General features: G+C 45.4%; 1 protein-coding gene across 1 annotated transcript in view; it reads left to right on the forward strand.

Annotated features, from left to right (window-relative positions):
- Window positions 1-20,697, forward strand: part of STPG4 (sperm-tail PG-rich repeat containing 4) — a 384,338-nt gene that overhangs the window by 358,698 nt on the left and 4,943 nt on the right. Inside the window, exon 6 of the mRNA XM_069608424.1 lies at window positions 13,542-13,649. Within this exon, the coding sequence (XP_069464525.1) occupies window positions 13,542-13,649 (108 nt within the window). The remainder of the gene's footprint in view (window positions 1-13,541; window positions 13,650-20,697) is intronic.

The following is a 20,697-nucleotide window of genomic DNA, read 5'->3' on the forward strand; positions in this document are numbered from 1 at the left end:
CTTTATTGTGCTGCTTGCTTTAACTATCACAGATTTGCAAGGTGACTGGTGGTCTTTCATTTGGAAATTCATCATCCTGCATAGGAAAGGCTATGCTGCTGAACGACAAAAGAAACGTGTTGTCCAGTTTACTTCAGTGCTGGCTGGGGGCTGGTGCCTGATAACGGTGTAGGCACAGGACTGCACGCGGTAAAGCACAGTAGCTACTGATACTAGTGGTGTCAAAGGGTCAAGGTTTCACTCTCCACCAGCACCAGAATGAGGGTCAAGGCTTGAGTAGCGGATGAAATAATTCCATTGAGCTTGGAGGGTTGATAGTAGCAAGCATGTGAGCTATGAACACTGATGGTAGCACTCTCTCGAGCTGTGGGCACTGATAGTAACACGCAGAAAAAAGGGAGAGGGTGATAGGTCAGAAGAAAGGCTTCCATCTACGGTGCTGGTTCATGTTATAGGTACCCCCATCTGAATCAGCTGCTGTATACGCATGACTCTTGCTGACTGACTGCAGTAGAGATCACGTCTTTGTGGAGTAGGTTTTGTGAGGAGAATAGGTCAGTGCCTAGACTTTTTCCTACGCCACTAACTTTATTTTTCAGATCTCAAATAGTCCAGCGCTAGCACCTCTGTAAACAGCCAACCAGAAGGGCCATGCAACGGTTAATATGTTACTCCTCTTTCAGGTGCTTATACGTTGAACCCAAATGAAAATCTTTTATAAGGTTTTGTTTAGAGTAGGTGGCTTAAAACATTAAAGGGAACCCAGAGATTTGACGAAGGGCAGGACAGGGGAATACTTTTGAACTGAACTGGGCATGTTAAAACATTTTTTTTTTGCTTGCTTTTTCATGGGGTGGCCGATGGGGGGGCCAGCATTTTTATAAGGGTGGCCATGGCCCCCCTGGCTATCCCATGGCAGCGCCCCTGGGTCGGCTGCCTCCATCTGTGAGAAAGCTGCTGGCATCAGTGGTCAAGCACAGACCATCGTCAAAGTGCAAGTCATCGAAGAATCCATCACTGGTCCACTGTCGTCGATGCCATTATCAGCACGAGGCTTGTCGATTACTTCACCCGCCAAGACCGTCACCCATAGACAACCCCGTCGATGAGTAAATCGTTGACTCCATCTACATAGTCTGCTTTTCCTTTGACGGCTGTGACACTATGGGGTTCGTCCAGGACTGTCACCTTTACCACATCTACAATGACCACGCCCAGGTTTGTCTGCACCTAGAACCCCGTTGCTGGTTCCAATGACAGTACCGTCCGTGACAGCATCTCTTCATGCTCGGCAGGCTGCTGTCATCGCAACGTTCCCTAAGAGCTCTGATTTAGAGAGCGACATGCCTCTGCTGCACCACTCTTCTCTTCGCCCTGGCACCTCAGGTATCACCCAGAAGGTCTCAAGTGATATACACCAGTCCTGAGGAGGACCTGCCTGAGGGGTTTTACCTGGATCATGAAGGGGGCCAAGGAGAACCCGACTCCATCTTGACCATGCCTCAGCAGGGATCACCTGTTCAGACGGACACAGGCACATACACCGATACCACTGGTACTCACACAAATGAGTATGACGACTACATTCCCATGAACGTCGAGCCCTGGAAATGTCAACGCGCCCCCCTGGGGCTTCTGCATCTGACAAAATTGGTTAATTCCACTGATATCTGAAGGTGTCAAGCTTTTCAATCTTGTGCCGGAGGAGAAGAAAAGGGAAGGCTTCCTTATTGAACAACGAGAGTCATCCAAGAAGACCATTGTCGCTATCCCACTGTTGGACGACCTATGGGACGGCGGCTTAGCGGTCATGAAAGCTCCAAATACCACTCCTGCTAATCGTGACAAGTTGGAGAAGAAGTACTGTGTTCCACTCTCGGCTCTGAGGTGCCTCAGGTCACATCCCTCGCCAGATTCAATGCTCACAGCCGCCACTAGAAAGAGGTCTTTCAACTCCTCTTCTTTGTCCATGGTGCCTCTAGACCATTAGGGTAAGAAGCTAGATGCGGCTGGCAACCATCAACCATCAACCACCAATGCCCTCGCCATCATGTAGTGTAAGTTGGGGCCCATCCTCCACTTCCTCCCTGATGATAAGAAGGATGAAGCCATGGCCCTGTTCCAGGAAGGTGAGGTGGCTTCTGACCATGCAATAACCGTTCTTGATATCACTGACTCTGGCTTTCGCAGATCGGGAATGGCGTGGCCCTTCATTGGCAGGGTTGGCTTAAGGCCACCAACTTCCCCAAAGATGTGCAGACCAAAGTTGTCAACATGCCATTCGATGGCGACAATCTGTTTGGCAAGGTGGTCAACAAAACTCTTCAGGCCATAAAGATTGACACTGAGACGGCACGTTCCCTGGGCACCCTTCAACAAAGGAAGCTATTCTTTTGTTCCTCCAAGGGGAGAGTCTCCAGGTCATCAAAGAGTTTCACCATTTTCTCTCTTGTGCCTTCCTGCTCTACCACCCAGGAGGCTTATAGGGGACGCTCCCAAGCTTACGGCAGTGGCAACCAGTGTCCTTGTCAACCCCTGTCCAGGACTCAAACACCAAAGCAGGCCTGGACAGGCCCGGGACCTGCGCCCCGACTTCCACACACCAGTGTGAGACCGACATTCACATTTTGTTGATCAGTGGCAAAAGATCTCCACACAAAAATGGGTGCTGGATGTTCTTCAGCAGGGGCACTCTTTAGAATTTATGGACAAGTGCCACCACATCCCTTGTGTCATGTGACAAGAACTGCAAATGGTGCAGCTTCTACAGGAAGTTCAAGCCATGATACGCAAAGGGGCAACAGAACCAGTCCCTCAGAACCTCCAGTGCTCCGAAGTGTACTCTAGATATTTTCTGATAAGGAAGAAGTCAGGAGGGTGGCCACCAATCCTAGACTTGCGATGCCTCAACAAGTTCTTCAAATCCTAAAGGTTCAGGACGGTCATATTGCAATACATGCTCGATGAACTGGAGGAAGGGGATTTTCTGGATACTCTCATATTGGAGGAGACATAATACCACATCCCCATTCATCGCAAGCACCCAGAAGTTCCTGTGTTTTGTCATTCAGGGGCGACATTACCAGTTCAAGGCCCTTCTCTTCGGTCCAAGGGTGTTCACTAAATGCTTGTCCCTGGTGGCAGGGCACCTGTGCCGCAAAGGGATCCAATTCTACCCTTACCTGGATGATTGGATCATCCGGTCCCACTCCCACGCACTGAGAACGGTTCCATGTGTTAATATCCCCGCAAAAATATCGGCATACAAAAATATCACCATATTTTTGCAGCGATATTAAGCCATGGAACCTGCGGGGGACACCCCCGCAACCCCTGCTTTATTTTTAAATAAGGGGGGACACCCCTGCAACCCCCGCTCCCAAAACCCCCCCAAAATTAGCCCACCTCAAAAATATTGCCTATGGCTGTTCCAAACAACCACATATACGGCGATATTTTTGCTGAGGATAATTTCACCTGATACCCTGGCAACCCAGCACAGACCATCCAAGTTCTGACTTCACTTGGATTCTATCAACTATCTTAGTGCCATCTTGCTTAGTGCCATCGCAGAACGCACTGTTCCTGGGTGCTCGAGGCAACAGTCTCATGTCTGGTGACTCCCTTGGAAGAGAGGGTGTAGACCATCCTGGGAAAGGTCCAACGGCTATCAACAGCTTCTGTGGCAACAGTCCGGTCCATCAAGTCCCTGCTGTGGATGATGTCTTCCTGCATCCATCTGGTCCCCTTCTGCAGGCTACAGATTAGAGCCCTTCAATAATTTCTGGATGGCAGATGGCAAAAAGTCACTGGCACATGAAGCAACAAGATTGCCCTCAATCGGGCATTCCGTTGAGCCCTGCAATGGTGGTCAGTTCATCCACAACTCTCACAGGGCACTCCCTTTCAGATCCCTCTGTATCAGGCTACAGTCACAACGCACGCCTCTCTGTAGGGTTGAGGAGCCCACACAGGGCATTCTCATGCCAGAGGCCTCTGGCTCCAGGAGGAAAAGGAGTTGCATATCAGCGTCTTGGAACTACGAGCAGTCTTCTGGTCCCTCAATTCTTTTCAGCCTCAGCTCCAGGGAAAGGTGGTTTGATCTTCATGGACACCACCAGCATGTTTTACATCCCGAAACAGCGCGGAACATGCTCCCCAGCACTCTTCCTGGAAGCACAGTATCTCTGCCGCTGGCCCATTTGTCAATGCTTGTTTCTCATCCCATTTCACCTGGCCTGCGTCCAGAACACCGTCACAGACTATCTCAGCAGTGATATGCGGTCCTGCCATAAATGGGAGCTTGAACAAGCACAAGTGTCACATCTCATCAGCGAGTGGGGTCTCACTCAGATCAACCTCTTTGCGATGGCTGCCAATGCCAAGTGTCAAACGTTTGCCAGCAGATATTCTAAGCCAAGGAATCTGGGGGATGCCTTCTCTGTCCCCGGGAGATCCACTTAGAATTTGGACACTATTCGCTGCCTTTGGAATGCAAGAAGATAATAGCTAAAGCCAAGGCCCCCTCTACATTGGCTTGCTCAAGCACAAGTTGAAGCGCTTTACAGTGTGGTGCTGGCTGTGGAAGATTTTGCTGCTGCGTGTGACTGCTCCACAGCTTCTTCCACTCCTGCACTTGCTGGCCAAGACTGGCCTCGCCCATGCCTCCATTAAAGTCCACCTAGCCGCCATATCCAGTTACACGCGGACCCTCGGCAAACTATCCTTGTGGTCACACAGGCATGTTAAGGAGTTACTCAAGGGCCTCTTCCGAACATTCCCTCTGGTGAAGGCTCCTGTGCCAGTGTGGAAGCTCGACATGGTACCATCTAAACTGATGGGGCCTCCGTTTGAACCAATGCATCTAGCCCCTTTGAAGTTTCTATCGTGGAAGACTGCCTTCCTGGTGATCACCTCAGAAATACAGGCTCTTTCCTGTAAGCATCTGGATTTGTCCTTCCATGACGCTAAAGTCGTTCTACAAACTCATCCTTCCTTCATACCAAAGGTTCAGTCGAATCGCCATCCGTACAAACCTTTGGTTCTGCCAGTTTTCTTTGTGATTCCTTCTCTGCCTGCTAAAAGAGCTTTGCATTCGCTGGACTTTGCACGTGCTCTGAAGTTCTATGTTGCACGCACGAAGATCTTTCAAAAGATGTCTCTGCTTTTTGTCAATTTTGGACCTGTGGGATATGGGAAGGCCCTGTGGGACATGGGAAGGCTTCCATCTCCAGGTGGCTCTTCGGCTGTATCATGCATCGCCATTGTCTGACCAACAGACCACTTGCAGGCCGGCCGAGAGCCCATTTCCCCATAGCCATTGCAGCTACAAATGTGTGTCTCTCTGGTGTTCCCCTGCTCGACATATACAGGGCTGCTATGTGGAGGTCTTCCCACGCCTTCAAAAGATTCTACGGTGTCGACAGGGATTCGAGGGAGGAGCCGCGGGTGAGCCCAGCAACCTGTTTGTTTGAGGTGAGTCTGTTCCAGGGGTAGGGTTATTGCTTCTCTGAGCCTTGCCACCTCCCTTGGTTGTGTATACGTACTGCTGTACAATCATATTCATGACCATGTGAATCCATGCAAGACTCCATGTTGGAGAAGGAACACGTTAATTACCTGTAACTCCTGGTTTCCAGCATGGGACATGGGAACCCTCCCTTCTTCCCCTCTCTGGCTCTTCTTGGTTCATACTGTCACTTTATGTGGGCTGCCAAATCTGAAGATGGCCACCAGGGGTGCAGTTTAGGAGGAGGATTGTCATTGGCTGGGGCTGTATGGCCCAAAGTGACACTCATAGGCTATAGAGGAGAAAAGCGTTTTTTAGCTTAAAGCTAAACTTCTTTACATTTACCGGGGATTCCCAACCTGACAACGGGGAATATTCATGAGCATTTGAATCCATGCAAGACCCATGCTGGAGAACAAGAGTTACAGATAAATAACGTGGTATCCTATACTAATTGTATGAGACTTGTATTGATATGTTTATGTTAAAGTACAAAGAGGCTTTAGAACATTAGAGTACTGGGTTAATTGATGAGTAGGAGGAATCATGCCAATATATATATTGCTAAGTTTTAATTTCACATTCTAGTTGAATATATATTAAATAAATAGGAGTCTAATGATGAATTTATTTCTAATAAGAAATAAATACAAACATAATCCCATAATTTATTCTTGCCATTCTTTCCATGTAAGGTTCATAGTCGTGCAATATTAAGCACGCAAGTGCCTCCATTTAATCCAGATTTCACATTACAGCTGGTTTTATGAAGTCATTTGAATATATATATTACACGGCCTGGGGTAGCGGGCGTGTAGTTATGGTTAAGTTGCTCAACTCATAGAAAGAGCACTTTTTGGGCGGCTGATGACTGACGCCATTCGACTATTCCTCACCAAACTTTGCAAAAAAAAAGTATATGCCCACCTCAGAATGATTTTGTGAAGTTTGGTGCGGTTTCATCCAGGAGGTCACAGTTAAAGGGGTGCTCCTGAAAACGTTTCAAATCCTCATAGACATAATGTTTATTTTTTTTGCTCCAGCCTACAGCCCAAACTGCTGTACAAATGTCCACCAAACTTGCGCAAGGCATGTCAGTTTGGTCCCAAATGCGTGCTTTTTCAAATTTGGTGTAAATTCATCCATTATTTTTTTTTTCAATTGCCAAAAAGTAGGTAGAAATAAATTAGTCATATCTGAGTCTGGGCCGCTGACTCATTCCCTGATTCAGAGTCTGCGGATGCCCCTGGATTAATGAGAGGGTGGCTTGGTGTTCGCAGACATCGAAGACGCATGCTGATTGGATGTTCAAAAATGTGAGGTGTGTCAGAATTTTTTTAATGGTTTCCATATCGAATCCGTGGACCACTGCCTTTGTCTGCAGACAGAGCGGAGACAAAAAAGTCTGGAAAATACATTTGGGGTTATTTTGTGGCCAAAAGAGGGCCTGGAAAGGGTGGGGGACTGGAAAAAAGATGATATGACCCTAGCCTACGGCCATGCACCCAAGCGTCTAGGGCCTGGCCACAACTGCTGCAGCATAATACGGCCATGCACCCAAAAATCTGCCCAGTGGCCACAACCCATACACATAAGGCAGTCGCCTGAGGCCCTATCCACTTCAGTTCACATACTACTACACTACTTGCACCCACTGCACAGACTCTCATACACCGAGGAATCTCGGGGCAGTCCAATAAGCCTGCTGACACACACACTATACACTTCTCCACACATACTATTACAGTACTTCAACTAGTGGGCAGACTCTTGGGTGCATGGCCTCTGGCCATGCACCCAAGAGTCCAGTAGCTGGCCATACACACCACAGCATAATACAGCCTATACAAACATTCTCATATCATCTACATCCCACTCCCCTACTCTAATAAAGCTTACCTGCAGTCACCACATAAGCTGCTCGCCTGAGGACCTATCTGTAAACTTCTGTGGTGTCCGCGCACACCTCAGACACAACACAGTCTTCTTCCACCTAAACAAATACATCATATGAACCATCTTTCACTCTCCCACCCTTTGCAGCCCCTCTACCCAACACCAGATGCAACAAAACATGTTTTCCAGCCGTTTTCGTAGGTGTGCTATCCACGGATATCCACAGACACCCATGGATACAATATGTCAGGCGTTTCAGGAAAATGTGACACACATCACGCTTCCATCCAGCCAAGCAGCGGGCGCGTTGGGTGTCTGGAGACATGACGTGACCTTCTGGGCCAATCGGATTCCAGTCCGTGGAGCAAATCGGGAAATGTGTCAGCAAAGCGGAGCCAGATATCACTAATTTTTTTGGACCTGCATTTTGCCTGTTTTAAAAAAAACTACTAGACAGATTTTCACCAAATTTACAAAAGCATGCTTTCGGGACCAAGCTGCCGCTCCTGCTGCAAATTTGGTGAAAATACGTCCAGCGGTTTGAGCTGTAGGCATGAGCAAAGGTTGGTTCCATTCAGTCGATGGAGAAAAAAACGTTTTGGGACCACCCTATAACTTTGCCCCCGCCTTGACAACACCTCGCCAAACAAACTTACCAGAAAAATTCAGAGTGGGCCATATACCTTTTTTTGCAAAGTTTGGTAAGGATTTGTCCAGAGGGAGCGAAGTTATAAGCCACCCAAAATATATATATACATATATATAGTTGCAGGTAATATGACATTTGGCACGCACCAAGTCCTGATTTCAAATGATGTGGCACTACTGGCATTTATTGTTGAAACTGTCATCACAATTTTCTTTGGGCACAAAACACATGAAAGTCAGTTTTAGTTGTGAAGTCTTGCATATATGATTACAACAGGCCTCATGATTTTCTTTCTGCAATAACAGCATGGCAATGGGCCTCATTACGACCCAGGCGGTAAGTTACCGCCTGGGCCGTGACTTTACCACCATGGCGTACGCCATGGTGGTTGGCGGACTTACCGCCCCATTCCGACCTAGGCGGGGCGGTAAGTCCCCAATCCCCATTTACCCTTCCCCATTCCCATTTTTGACCCATAGGGCATAATGGGAGTGGGGAAGGCGTTAATTACGCCACCGTAAATTACGGTGGCGTAATTAACTCCATGGTCCCTTAGCGCCATGGATTTTAACACCTGCTAAAAGCAGGTGTTAAAAGCACCATGGCGCTAGGGGACCTCGTAATTGGCGGTAAGGGGTCGGCGCAGCTAACGCTGGCGTTAACCCCTTACCGCCAGGGTCGTAATGAGGCCCAATGTGTCTTACTGTGGCAATGCTAACATCTTCTTTTGCAACTTGCTGCATGATTTTCTTTAGGCACAGGCAGCATTAAATGAAGGGAACAGTGGCACATATTGTTGAGCTCACCCTGATAATTTTCTTTGGGTATAAAAAGACTTAAAATGTGCTTTACATTGGAAATGCTGGCATATATTATTGAACGAGCTTTCATGATTTTCTTTGTGCACAGGCAGCACAAACATGTAATGTTATCTAGCAGTAATGCTATATACTGCCGAGACAGGCTTTTTTAATTCTTTGTGCGAAAGCAGTATCACATATTTTTTACAGCAACACTGCTGCCATTTATTGTGGAATCAGGCCAAGGGTCTGCAACCTTTGGCTCTCCAGATGTTTTGGACTACAACTCCCAACAGCCATAGCCAGTATCGTCAATGGTGAAGGATCACAGGAGTTGCAGTTCAAAACATCTGCAGGTTGCAGAACCCTGAATTACGCCATATCATTTTCTTTGGGCACAGGCAGCATGAACATGTGTTTTACACTGGTAGCACTGGCATATATATTTGTAGTAGGCCTCAGAATCATCTTTGAGCATGAGCAACACCAAAATCTGTTTTACAGTGGGATGCTGGCATACATTGTTATGTTATGTTACTTTGCATTTATATAGCGCCTTATGTACCATTGGTATGGTCTGAAGGCACTAGTAGGTTGAACGCCCTTGGGAACTGAAGTTCAAGTCAGTAGAGAGAGTCAAAGGTGCGTGTGACCACCGGATATGTGTACAGCTGGTGTGGCATTCGTGAAATAGCTGCTTCTTAGCGGTAGGTGTGGTGGTTGAGAGGTCAATAGTATGTGTTCGTTCTGGCAGGATTTATCCAGACCGATTGAGGCTGTGTTGGGCATGAGGAGAACGCCTGGCTGGGGGGTGTGTAACCAGCAGTGTTTAGTTAGAGTGATGGGGGGTTTGAGGCAGATGTTGGTATGAGAACAGCTATACCAAATGGTGTCATAGTATCGCTGTGTTCTATTTGAGTAGTGGTGTAAAGAGGAGAGTAAGCGTGGAGATGTGAATATGGTGGTTTAGTGTAGGTGCTTGAGATCACGCCCACTCGAATAGTTCTATGAACTTCATCCGTTCCATGTACTCTGACTGTTCCGTGCATTACGACCGTTTGAAGTGCTCAGACTGTTCCTTTCAAAGCTCTTTCAGACGTTCCATGTCCTCCAAACCATTCCATGTACGTCACGCCATTCTGTGCACTCCAACCCGTTCTATGTACTCCCATCCGTTCCATGCACTCCCATCCGTTCCATGCACTCTCATCCGTTCTATGCGCTCCCAACCGTTCCATGTCCTACAACCATTTTATGCACTCCATCATTTTATGCACTACTCCTTTCATTCGTTCTACCCACGTTATCCTTTCTCCATGCATCATCCATACACATACGTCATCTTCACACTGCTTATTTCATTCGTTCTACCCATGTTATCCTTACTCCAAGCATCATCCATCCACATTTGTGATCTTCACACGTTCCATTCACTTAACTAACTGCACCCAGTTCACTCGTTCCATGCACTTCATTAGTTCCGCCCACTTTGCTGGTTACAAGCACATCACCCGTTCGTTCACCTACTTCGTCGGTTCAACCATTTCACCCATTCCACCCACTTCACCCATTCTACATCAGTTCATCTGTTCCATCGACATACTTCACCCGTTCCATCCACATACTTCACCCGTTCTATCCACATACTTCACACATTCCATCCACGTACTTCACACGTTCCATCCACGTACTTCACACGTTCCATCCACACACTTCACACGTTCCATCCACAGACTTCATCTGTTCTATCCACATACTTCACCTGTTCCATCCACAGACTTCACCCGTTCCATCGACATACTTTACCCGTTCCATCCACATACTTCACCCGTTCCATCCACATACTTCACATGTTCCATCCACATACTTCACACGTTCCATCCACGTACTTCACACATTCCATCCACGTACTTCACACGTTCCATCCACACACTTCACACGTTCCATCCGCACACTTCATCCGTTATATCCACATACTTCACCCGTTCCGTCCAAATACTTCACCCTTTCCGTCCACATACTTCACCCGTTCCATACACATGCTTCACCCGTTCCATCCACATACTTCACCCGTTCGATCCACATACTTCACCCGTTCCATCCACATACTTCACCTGATATAAGGCATCCACTTCACCCGTTCACCTGATGTTGGGCAGACTTTCTACACTTTGGCACAGTGAACGTTATTGGGGATACTGTCAAATCCCGCTATGCCAGAGTGGTGTTGTTATATACACTTCTAGAATCAACTTTGTACCGAGAGGATATTAGGCATACTTCTAAAATCATAACACATGTGTAACAGAAGGCTAGGTAATTACAAAAGTTATTCCTGACGCTGAGTCCCTAGCACAAAGTTAAATGACCCTACATGTAAAAAATCTTGTATCAAATGTAAGATGGCCCTAGTGAGTGCTGCTGAGCAGACTACAAAAGATGTTGAGATCCTGACCCTATCCTCTCTAAAACACTTTCCTAGTATCTACAAGTGCACACAAAAGTGGAGGTCGGTATTTTGTTTTTAATCTTTCTGCCCCCACAACGCGTGTCTTATCGTTAAAATAACAAAGGTCCTCGCTGACAGTTAGTCACTAGAGGAATTAAAAAACCCTATTTCCTCACCACTAAGTTATAGTGGAGATATAGTATATAGTGATAACTTCAACAATTTCTTTGTGCAACCCCTTTCTCTATATAGAAGGGTATTGGAGTCTGGGTTATCAACCAGTACTCTTAAACCAACAGTCAACCGGTTTCAGCGGGATTCTTGGGTTGCCGCTTTCATCAGGACGAATACTTTTCTGATTTTAGTATTCTCAAATTGTCTTCAATTTTTTGAAGAGTTTAGGGGTGTCTTCCGTAGTCCAGAGTAGGTATAGTGGAAAAATCCCTGGTCCTATAAGGACAAAGACAAGAAAAAACAAGTGGGATCGTTGTCAGTCTCGAAGTACTTTTTTAAAAACCTTTTAAACTATAGGCTAGGTGGTGTTTTCTTTACCTATATCTGTCGAGGTACTAGATCGTGTATTAGTCCGATCTCTGTCTTCGACTTTCTGTTCGGGGAGGAAGGTGTTGAGTCCTCTCTTCTCTCCCGGGATGTTCTCACTAGAATGAGAGCATCGGTGTCAGATCATTTGTGTAAGGTTTTACAGCCTACTAGTAAACACGTTTAATACCACCAATGTTCAACGGCTTCACCCTGGCTTGATACGGTTAGCCTGGTGCTCCTTCTATGTGTTCTAAGCTACAATATTATCTAGCTTCTATTGGTAGTGCAAGAAATAGCTTGTGCGTTATTTTCATCACAGTTCACATGCATTATTGTTGGCAATGCGGTCACTCTCGGTAGCGCTTCCCTATTCACTGCGTTTCGTTAGTTTAATTATCAGGTGATTTGGCTTGATCTATCTTTTTGATTAATCATAGCGAACGAACACTGGACCGATTCCAGGCTCTCCTGTGAGTCTAGTCGTTACAATCTAGGCAAATATTTAAAACGCTACTTGGGAACGCTTACCTCTATTTAATCGTGGTGACCGCCTCTCGTTGCATGTACTGTTATCGCGCCATCTTGGATGATGTTTGTTTATATCTCAGCGTCACGTGTGCGCGATCACGTGTGAACTTCTAAAATCAGGTGGAAAATAGGCAGCAAGGCTCTGGGCACACTCACCGAGCTCTGATGGAGGAAAGGGGCCGGTGAGGAGGTACGAGTCGATAGACTCTCGTAGACAGCCTAAGATGACCAATGGGAGCAGGGTTGGCGGGAGCTGGAGGCGGCAGAAGGCGGGAATCAGGATATGGGTGTGGGGAGGGAGGGGGCGGCAAGGGGGATACTCGGGGGGTCAGGGGACTGCAGAATGGCCCCAAGAAGGTGGAAAATAGGCAGCAAGGCTCTGGGCACACTCACCGAGCTCCGATGGAGGAAAGGAGCCGGTGAGGAGGTACGAGTCGATAGACTCTCGTAGGCAGCCTTAGTTGACCAATGGGAGCGGGGAGGCCGGGAGCTGGAGGCGGCAGAGGGCAGGAATCAGGAAATGGATGGCACAGGAACCGCAGAATGGCACCAAGAAGGTGGAAAATAGGCAGCAAGGCTCTTGGCACACTCACCGAGCTCCGATGGAGGAAAGGACATTGTCAAATCACTACCTGTCATGTAATGATTTGACAATGTTGGTTACCTGCTATTAATGTATTTGGGATATTTCTCTTCAGTACTAATTTTACATGCTATGGCTTTTTAACAAATGTTCTAAAATGTGTACGACGAAATGCATAGCTTTGACAAGCCATTTATGGATGCACCCAGGGGGTTACAAGTAGGTTCCAATGGTAGCAGAGGAGCTGGGATTGGTAGGAAGTTGTAGAGAGCTCCGGACAAGGAGTTGGGGGAGAGTAGGACTTAGTGGAGTGATCAGCTATTGGTGAGATGTTCTTTGAAGAGTAGGGTCTTCAAGTTTTTCCTGAAGTATATGGTGGAATGGTCCAGTCTTATCTGAACTCGTAACTTGATCTCCTCATTATGTTGATGTTCTACATTTTACCTGTACCCTATATCTCGTAATGGATGGCCACTAGTAACCTAGAAAACAATTCTTATTTAGATATCTTTGCTTCAATTCGTCAAGAAATTAAATTACCCTCTTCCTCTCAATTTGACCTGCAAACTTCTGATTTTTTCTAGAAAGAAGGACCAGGACCAGGCGATTATGAAGTAAAAAGGGCTGAACGTCGCTGCGTAATTTCATCCTGTTTTAAGTCCACTGTGCCCAGATTCAAAGAGCTGCGTTCAGTAAGTACTCAAATAAACTGAATTTTAATAATAATTTTTTTAAAAGTAAGTACTCAAATCTGAATATCTGAACTGAAGAACAAACACTGAGGGACCGATTCAGAAAGCTACTGAAAATTTGACCAACTCGGGTCATGCTTAATGTACCCATTATACTTATTTACAAGTTACACATGTTTCCTCTTTCACATATATTTCCTTGCATAACATGCGTAAATTGCGCATATGCAACTTGCTACATAACTTGCTGCTGCATCCTATATCCTTTCTCCTTGTTCATAGTTGCCACAAATATCTCTTGTCACCCTGTGCTGTATACCCATTAGAGCACTTGGCAGGGCCAGTGATTCCAATCAAAATAAGACAGCAGACACAATATTGCTTACCAAAAAAAATATTGCCCTTAAATATTCCTCTTTGGTCTAACACCATCAATTCAAATTGTTCCAGGAATATGGAGCAGTTTCAGAAATTCCCACTTTTAAGGCCACTTAATTAATTTCCTCCCACTTTTAGGCTCTTTAGAGTTGTTCCTTACTCACTGGCAATCCCCAGCAGGTGTATCTTATCTTTCACTATATTAATGTTTCCTTAATCATCCATGTGGTGCAAAAACTCAATATTTGAACCACTGGCAAACATTTTGAAAGGAAATTAAATCCTACTGTATGTACTCCGACCACAATTTGAACTTTTACTCATGGAAATGAATTTAAAAAGGTGAGGTTTCTGTGAGATGCTGCAGTTTCTGGGAGCTGGGAAAAGAAATATGAGGACTGGAGAGGACAGTTTCTTGTGCTGGTAGCGTACACACTACCACGGCACAGGCCTGGACTGGCCTATAGGGAACTCTGGAGATTCCCCTGTAGGCCTCTGCACCCTTGGCCTCTTGTGTGATATTTTCACATTTTCTCATAGTAAAAGGGCTGAGCTTGCTGAAAATGTGTAATTTGGGGCCACTTTCAAAATTATTTCCAGGGCCTCTTTCGGTTGGTAGTCCACCCGTGCCACGGCAGCACGAGATACAATGAAGCCGCGGAGACACGCGGTGCATGTGCACAGGTATTCTTAGTTTTTAGACTCTAGAGCATCACTATATTGTGAAGTCATTTCCCATGTACGATCTGGCCCCATGGATTCAGGAAAGGATTATATTCCCTTAAGAGTAAGCTACCCTTCCTTTGTGTGTCTGGCAACTGGTCTCCAGAGTACCTGGAAGGTTTTCCCTGCCAAGAAGCTCGATCGTGCCTCAGTATATGGCCGTACTGCACGAAACTTCCACGGACCCTATACGTGAGCACCAGCACTCTTCTGGGGTGTTCAACTGATACTGTTCGCAGTTTGGGGAGTGAGTAAATCATCTGGACAGTTATTTTGGGAATGAAAGTGGGGCTAGCTGAAGCACCCATCATGAGACAGAGGGCCTGGTCACAGTGTAAACGCTTTAAAAAATGTAGTACATGGGCGCACACAGGCTCTATAGGGGCTGTGGCCAGGCACTAAAGGGGGCGGGGTGCAGGTTTAGAACGGGCCACGCACATGCTCAGAAGGGACAGCGATGTAGCTCAGGCAGGGGCTGCTCGTAGTCAGTCAGTGATCAGTCAGTCAAATGATTTATTTTGCAACAGAGCTGTTAAACAGATCTAACAAATATTCACTAATCCCATATTAAGCACATATTATTAAACTTGAAATAAAGAACATTGCAGCAATAATTAAAGCATAATCTATACACTTTCCTAATCCAAACATAATCTTTCAGTACAAGTTACAACTAAACATGCTTGCTGTAATCAACCTAAAGCGTGAAGTAACAAGGTATGTACGGTGCCAATAATGTACAATTATGCATAAAATACAAAATACAAAATATGAAACAAATAAATTGTGTAACACTGCCGCAATGATGAAACCACACATGTTCTATACTTCTGCTCAATCTAAGGATAGTCTATCGGTACAATTTACAACTACAAACATAATATAAATCTGTTGTTTGTATAGCGCTTTTTCCGAATATCTTTATACAGAAAATGTTGATGTGCAATAATTATTAGGCTTCACCTGCTTAAATATCTTACTGGTGGAAAGTACTTTTAAAGAATTGACCTAAAGTGCAGAATTCCATAGCATGTGGTCTCTCGGCCAGCCGAGTGTACGCAAAGCCACTGTGATATATGTGAGCTGATGAAATTATATCATAATGCCCAATTTTTCCATTATCACCATGAATCAATAGTGCAACTACCGGACCAGGTGCACTGCTGGCATTTATATGATCTCGCTTTAAAATAAACAATCTATGCTGATGAACCAATGAGCCTCATAGAACACTGTATGCATGTACATGACCCTATCTACACATCCCTCCCAAGAATTCACTATCAAAGTTTAGGAAATGATCAATAAAAGGCCAACTTTCAAGAATTGATGCCACCTTTCCTTAATTCCGGAACCAAATCATTCATTTATACCGCCTCATAATATAAACATACAATCATGAAACGCATCAGCGTTTCCGGCTCCCGTCTCCCACGCTTGAACTGATCAGAAAAGGTGAGAAAAGTTGTGATAAAAACTGCCAGGCCAGTCAGCTTGCTAGAGACTCAGGGGGGTACTCTACCTAGCCCTTTGTCATGTTTAAGGGGGCATAAACTATAGCCGTTTCCTTGACAAATTCCATACTGTCCAAAACACATATAATCAAATGATTTGAAAATCTGACCATGGGATCTTCTTAAACCACCTGTGAATTAGAGTGAGATTTCGAAGAATGTTCTCATTATTCCCGACTCATGAACAAATTTGTCATAATGGGAGGCTCACTCTCCAAACCTCTACCTATAACCTCATGGGTCCATTCTATCGCTCATATCCTCCAACCGTGATGTGAAGCCCCATGTAACTGAAGGGAGCGTAAGAGGTTGTCAACCAGCAAGAAGCTGACACTGAACTCTTTAATCAGCAATTTACACCGAAATGCACTTCATGTGGCGACTCAGTTGATCACGGCACCACATGATTTGACCAGATTAAGGCAGTTCTTGAGAAGGCAGTTGGTTAACACATCCACCAACCTCGATTTAAACGGCTCTGTGGGGAATGTATTGCACAGCAGGAGTGATCAATTATAAGGCATGAAGACCCCAAAGCTATTATTGTATGTGGATTTTCCAGAAATGGAATGCCACCAGTAAAAATGCATCCATTTTATTTTTTTAATGTTTGTTTCCAGGGGCTCTCTCTCAGTACCTGCATACACTCCATATCCCCTCCAGTCATACTCCTGCATCTCCTCCACTACACGGGGAAAGGGAATGCCAACACCAGCAGCATTCTTTCGTCTGAGGTTTCACGTAATACCCACTGTTAGTCCTCATGGATTATGCCAGGCAGGCGCAGAGGATTAAGCATGACCGACTTGCCCCTTTGCCATCCCAGTGGCTTTTAATTAATTCCCTTATTGGGCCGCCTGGTATTTTCTCATGCAGCTCATTCACAAGTGGTAGCATAGGCACGATGACCTAATGGCATTTTTAATCTGCTATATCTATTTGGAATATTTGCTTATCAAAGGGAGAGTTTTGAGCAGACCCTTTTTCAACAGACTGGCTCTTGCTAAGTGTTAGCAGAAGGTTAGTCAGACCCTGGCAGGATCACATGGTTTTCCTTCTGTTATTGGTTTTTGAGTTCCTCTGTTGCTCAATTTGGCTGAGATGTTTTGAGACAGATGCTTGTTCTGTGTCTGTTCATGAGAATGACTGAAGGAAAGACCATTTGGTTATGAGAACAGTGCCTGCTTGTTTCTATGTTGATTGCAATGCGCACCCAGTAGTGGACTCTTCTACAGGAAACTCAGGAGATTTCCCAATGGGCCTCTGCTCCATTGGCCTCTGTTCTCTTCAGTCTGGTTTTCTGCTTCTATTACCATCTCTCCCAGTCGCCCCATCTTCTTTCCAGCACTCCCTATTCCCCACATCCCTTTGAAGCAAAGGATTTGTTCTTTCAGTATGTTTTTCTTCATAACAAATCTTAAAACCATTTTTCACATTATATGGAACTACTCGTTAATCACTAGATTGGGACAAAAACATTTTTAAATGCCTTATGTTGACCCATTTTTCAAAATGTCGATGTGTTGAGAGCCCCTTAGCCCCCCTAAGAGGGAGTTGAGATTGCTTAGTACTCTTGCTCACGCAGTGTAACATGAGGGCACTTTGAAGAACTTTTCCAGGGTCAGTTTTGTTGCCTTTCACTGAGATGTCTCACCGTGACACGGAGGGCAACCTGGATGTTAATTTACACACCTCACAAGGCTAAGGGATTCATGGTTTGAATAAATTCCTTCTATACTACGTTTAGTGTATCCAAAGCATAAATGGTCTCAACACCTCTGAAATCATTCAGTATCAGGGCGCTTGCCATGCCATTGTTCAAACAGGATTACTTTTTTATTGTGGAATACCCGGACAAAACAGTTTGTCTTGTCACAACCAGGTCTATTCATTCGGTCACCTAGAACAACATGTCTCAAGGTTGTGTTACTTTTCCCAGTCGGCCAAACATGAATACCATAATGCTAATTTAAAGGCCATTTTGTCCGGCATGCCTTCGTTTGAGAATACCAGATTTAGGTAGGTTTTCATAGAGGTTGTGGAAAGCACATGTGCTATTTTTATATCTAAATTAGCAAATTAGTTTTGCCAGCATCTGGTTGTGATGCAAGTTTCTTTTTGTGAAAGATCCCAGAACCACAGAAAACATCTCTCAGAACCCTTCATTTTTAAGATTCTACATACACTGGGGGATTTATCAGTAGGTTATTAACCCACATTTCTCTGAAAGACTAGTTAGGAGGCCTAGCTGCCTGAAAGTTCCATAAAACTCATTTTTCTTCTGCCTCCCCTGCGCAGGAACTGGCGGGTCAGGACGGTATGCCCACCTATTTATTCTTCTGGTTCTTCTAACTGTAGCAATGGGCACACACGCTTTTACAGCATGTGATTTATCAACAAACTCCCACAACTGATTTCAGCTGCATTTCCGTTAGTGGCGAATATGAACCACAGAGCCATGAGGAACATGGCCAAAACAGTTTTGGCATTTCTGCCCACTCCAAGCAATATGTGAGGAGAGAGATTCAGTTTTATTTCGTACCTCTCCAAGACACCGTGCTAAACATGTAGTGCCCCGAACTCCCAAAAGATTGAAACAGGAAACAATTGATTCCAGTAATGGCTGGAATCAATGGTATTTTTTAAATGTACATATGAACAAAGTGAATCACAAATTCAAATAATCATCAAATGTAATGTGGTGAAAACATTTTAAATGCATTGGCCATATGTGTCTGCCTATTGACCACTTGAGACCCAACACAGTCCTTCATTGGGCAATGTCTGGCCTAATGAAGTGCCAGAGTACCACACATAAATCTGAGGAAGTCGTGCCTCAATAAACTGGTGCCATAGACGCCCAACCAGGCAAAGTGAGTCGGCCGTGGGATTACATGTTTAAAACAAACACATATATAGAAAAAGAAACTCCGAGGTTGATTTAAACGGGACCAGTAGATATCAACTGCAGTAGTAGAAATGTAGCAGTTAGGGGCCAGAAATGTGTTCCCCGTGGTTCACTGAATGTAGGGATGCCAAGCATATATAGGAGGTGTATATGCTCTGGAATTGACCAGAACGTCATCGGATCTATGTGATCACTATTCTGCAGATAGTGCTGAATCCGAAAATTCCGAATTCCCTTATGGCGGCACGCAGTGATCACATAATTCCTTGTTAGTGCTTCTGCGATTTTGTACATTTTCTATTTGACCCCACTGATGCATCAAGCTTGTGATCGCCGAGTTATCTGCCAACTCCCTTCCCCCTCCATACTTTACCTCGCTACTTCTTTGCGCGCTTCCTTCGCTGGCGCCACTCACGTCTCCTCGTCCCTTCCGGCGTGTGTTTCCACTCCCACGAGAGTCCTTTTTTCCCCATAACTTCATTCATTCCCTTTTTGACACCCACGCATCTCCTCTGAACCCGTTCACAATGTTTAGATGCCAATCAAGGAGGCAGGGGACACACCCGCAACCGCCTTGCGCTGTCTTTGATCTTCGACATTTGCATCACTGCATTTTACGCAGTAAACAAACGTTCGCCATATTAGATTCGGTAGTATTGTATGATATCCACCTCATCTATAGTTCCTCCTTTTGTCATCCATTTGCTCAGTGTATAGGCCCCATGCTGATTCATCTCCGGAATCAACCAAAGATGCATCAACAATTCCATTGTTGCCACATAAAGAGGGAGGACTGCGCCTGGATAACATTATAGTGACACAGTGAAAATATGGCATATTACACTTATACCTGGATTCATGTAATGTTCATTGGTTTGGTATAGCATTAATTTGCTATTTATGTACCCCTGTGATGCGGAAGAGATGAATTGACTGACTTTAGGCTGCAGGAAGATAAGGTAATATGCTGAATAGTGACGAGCCAGGTCTCTTAGCTACTGCACTAGCTAAGTCTTTCTGCAATGAAGCCGAGAGTTTCACGGAGTAGGCTCTGAAGGGGTCATCCTCAAAGAGGGAACCGTCAGCAGGATATATTTTTAAGATAGAAACTAGGGGCTTCTCTACAGAAGGCAAGATGAGCAGTGGATAGTGCTCGGGGAAAATTCTACTGTGCACCGCTAGCCAGTGTATGGAAAGTATATCATTGATATGGATTGGCACGGGATGATATAATAATATCCACGCCTGGCCGTTTCATAACAGTTGTACTAGAACCAGTCCTCAAGATACACTACCACACAAGGTTAACAGGATAGTCTCTAACCATCTTCACAACTCCAATTAAGATTCACTTTTTCCAAATGTATTTTGTGTGGATATCCTAAAAAAGTGGTGTGGCGTTGGCTCATGAGGACCAGACTTGGAAACCCTCCCAAGTTGAAGCCTTGTGCCTGCATAGGGTGAGATCTCTAGACTTGAGGCCCCCAATGCAGAGGCCAAGGCTGCTGTGTGAATGAAGGGCAAG

This window comes from Ambystoma mexicanum, chromosome 4q, assembly GCF_040938575.1.
Source record: "Ambystoma mexicanum isolate Mex_15411 chromosome 4q, UKY_AmexF1_1, whole genome shotgun sequence".
Classification (NCBI taxonomy): Eukaryota; Metazoa; Chordata; class Amphibia; order Caudata; family Ambystomatidae; genus Ambystoma; species Ambystoma mexicanum.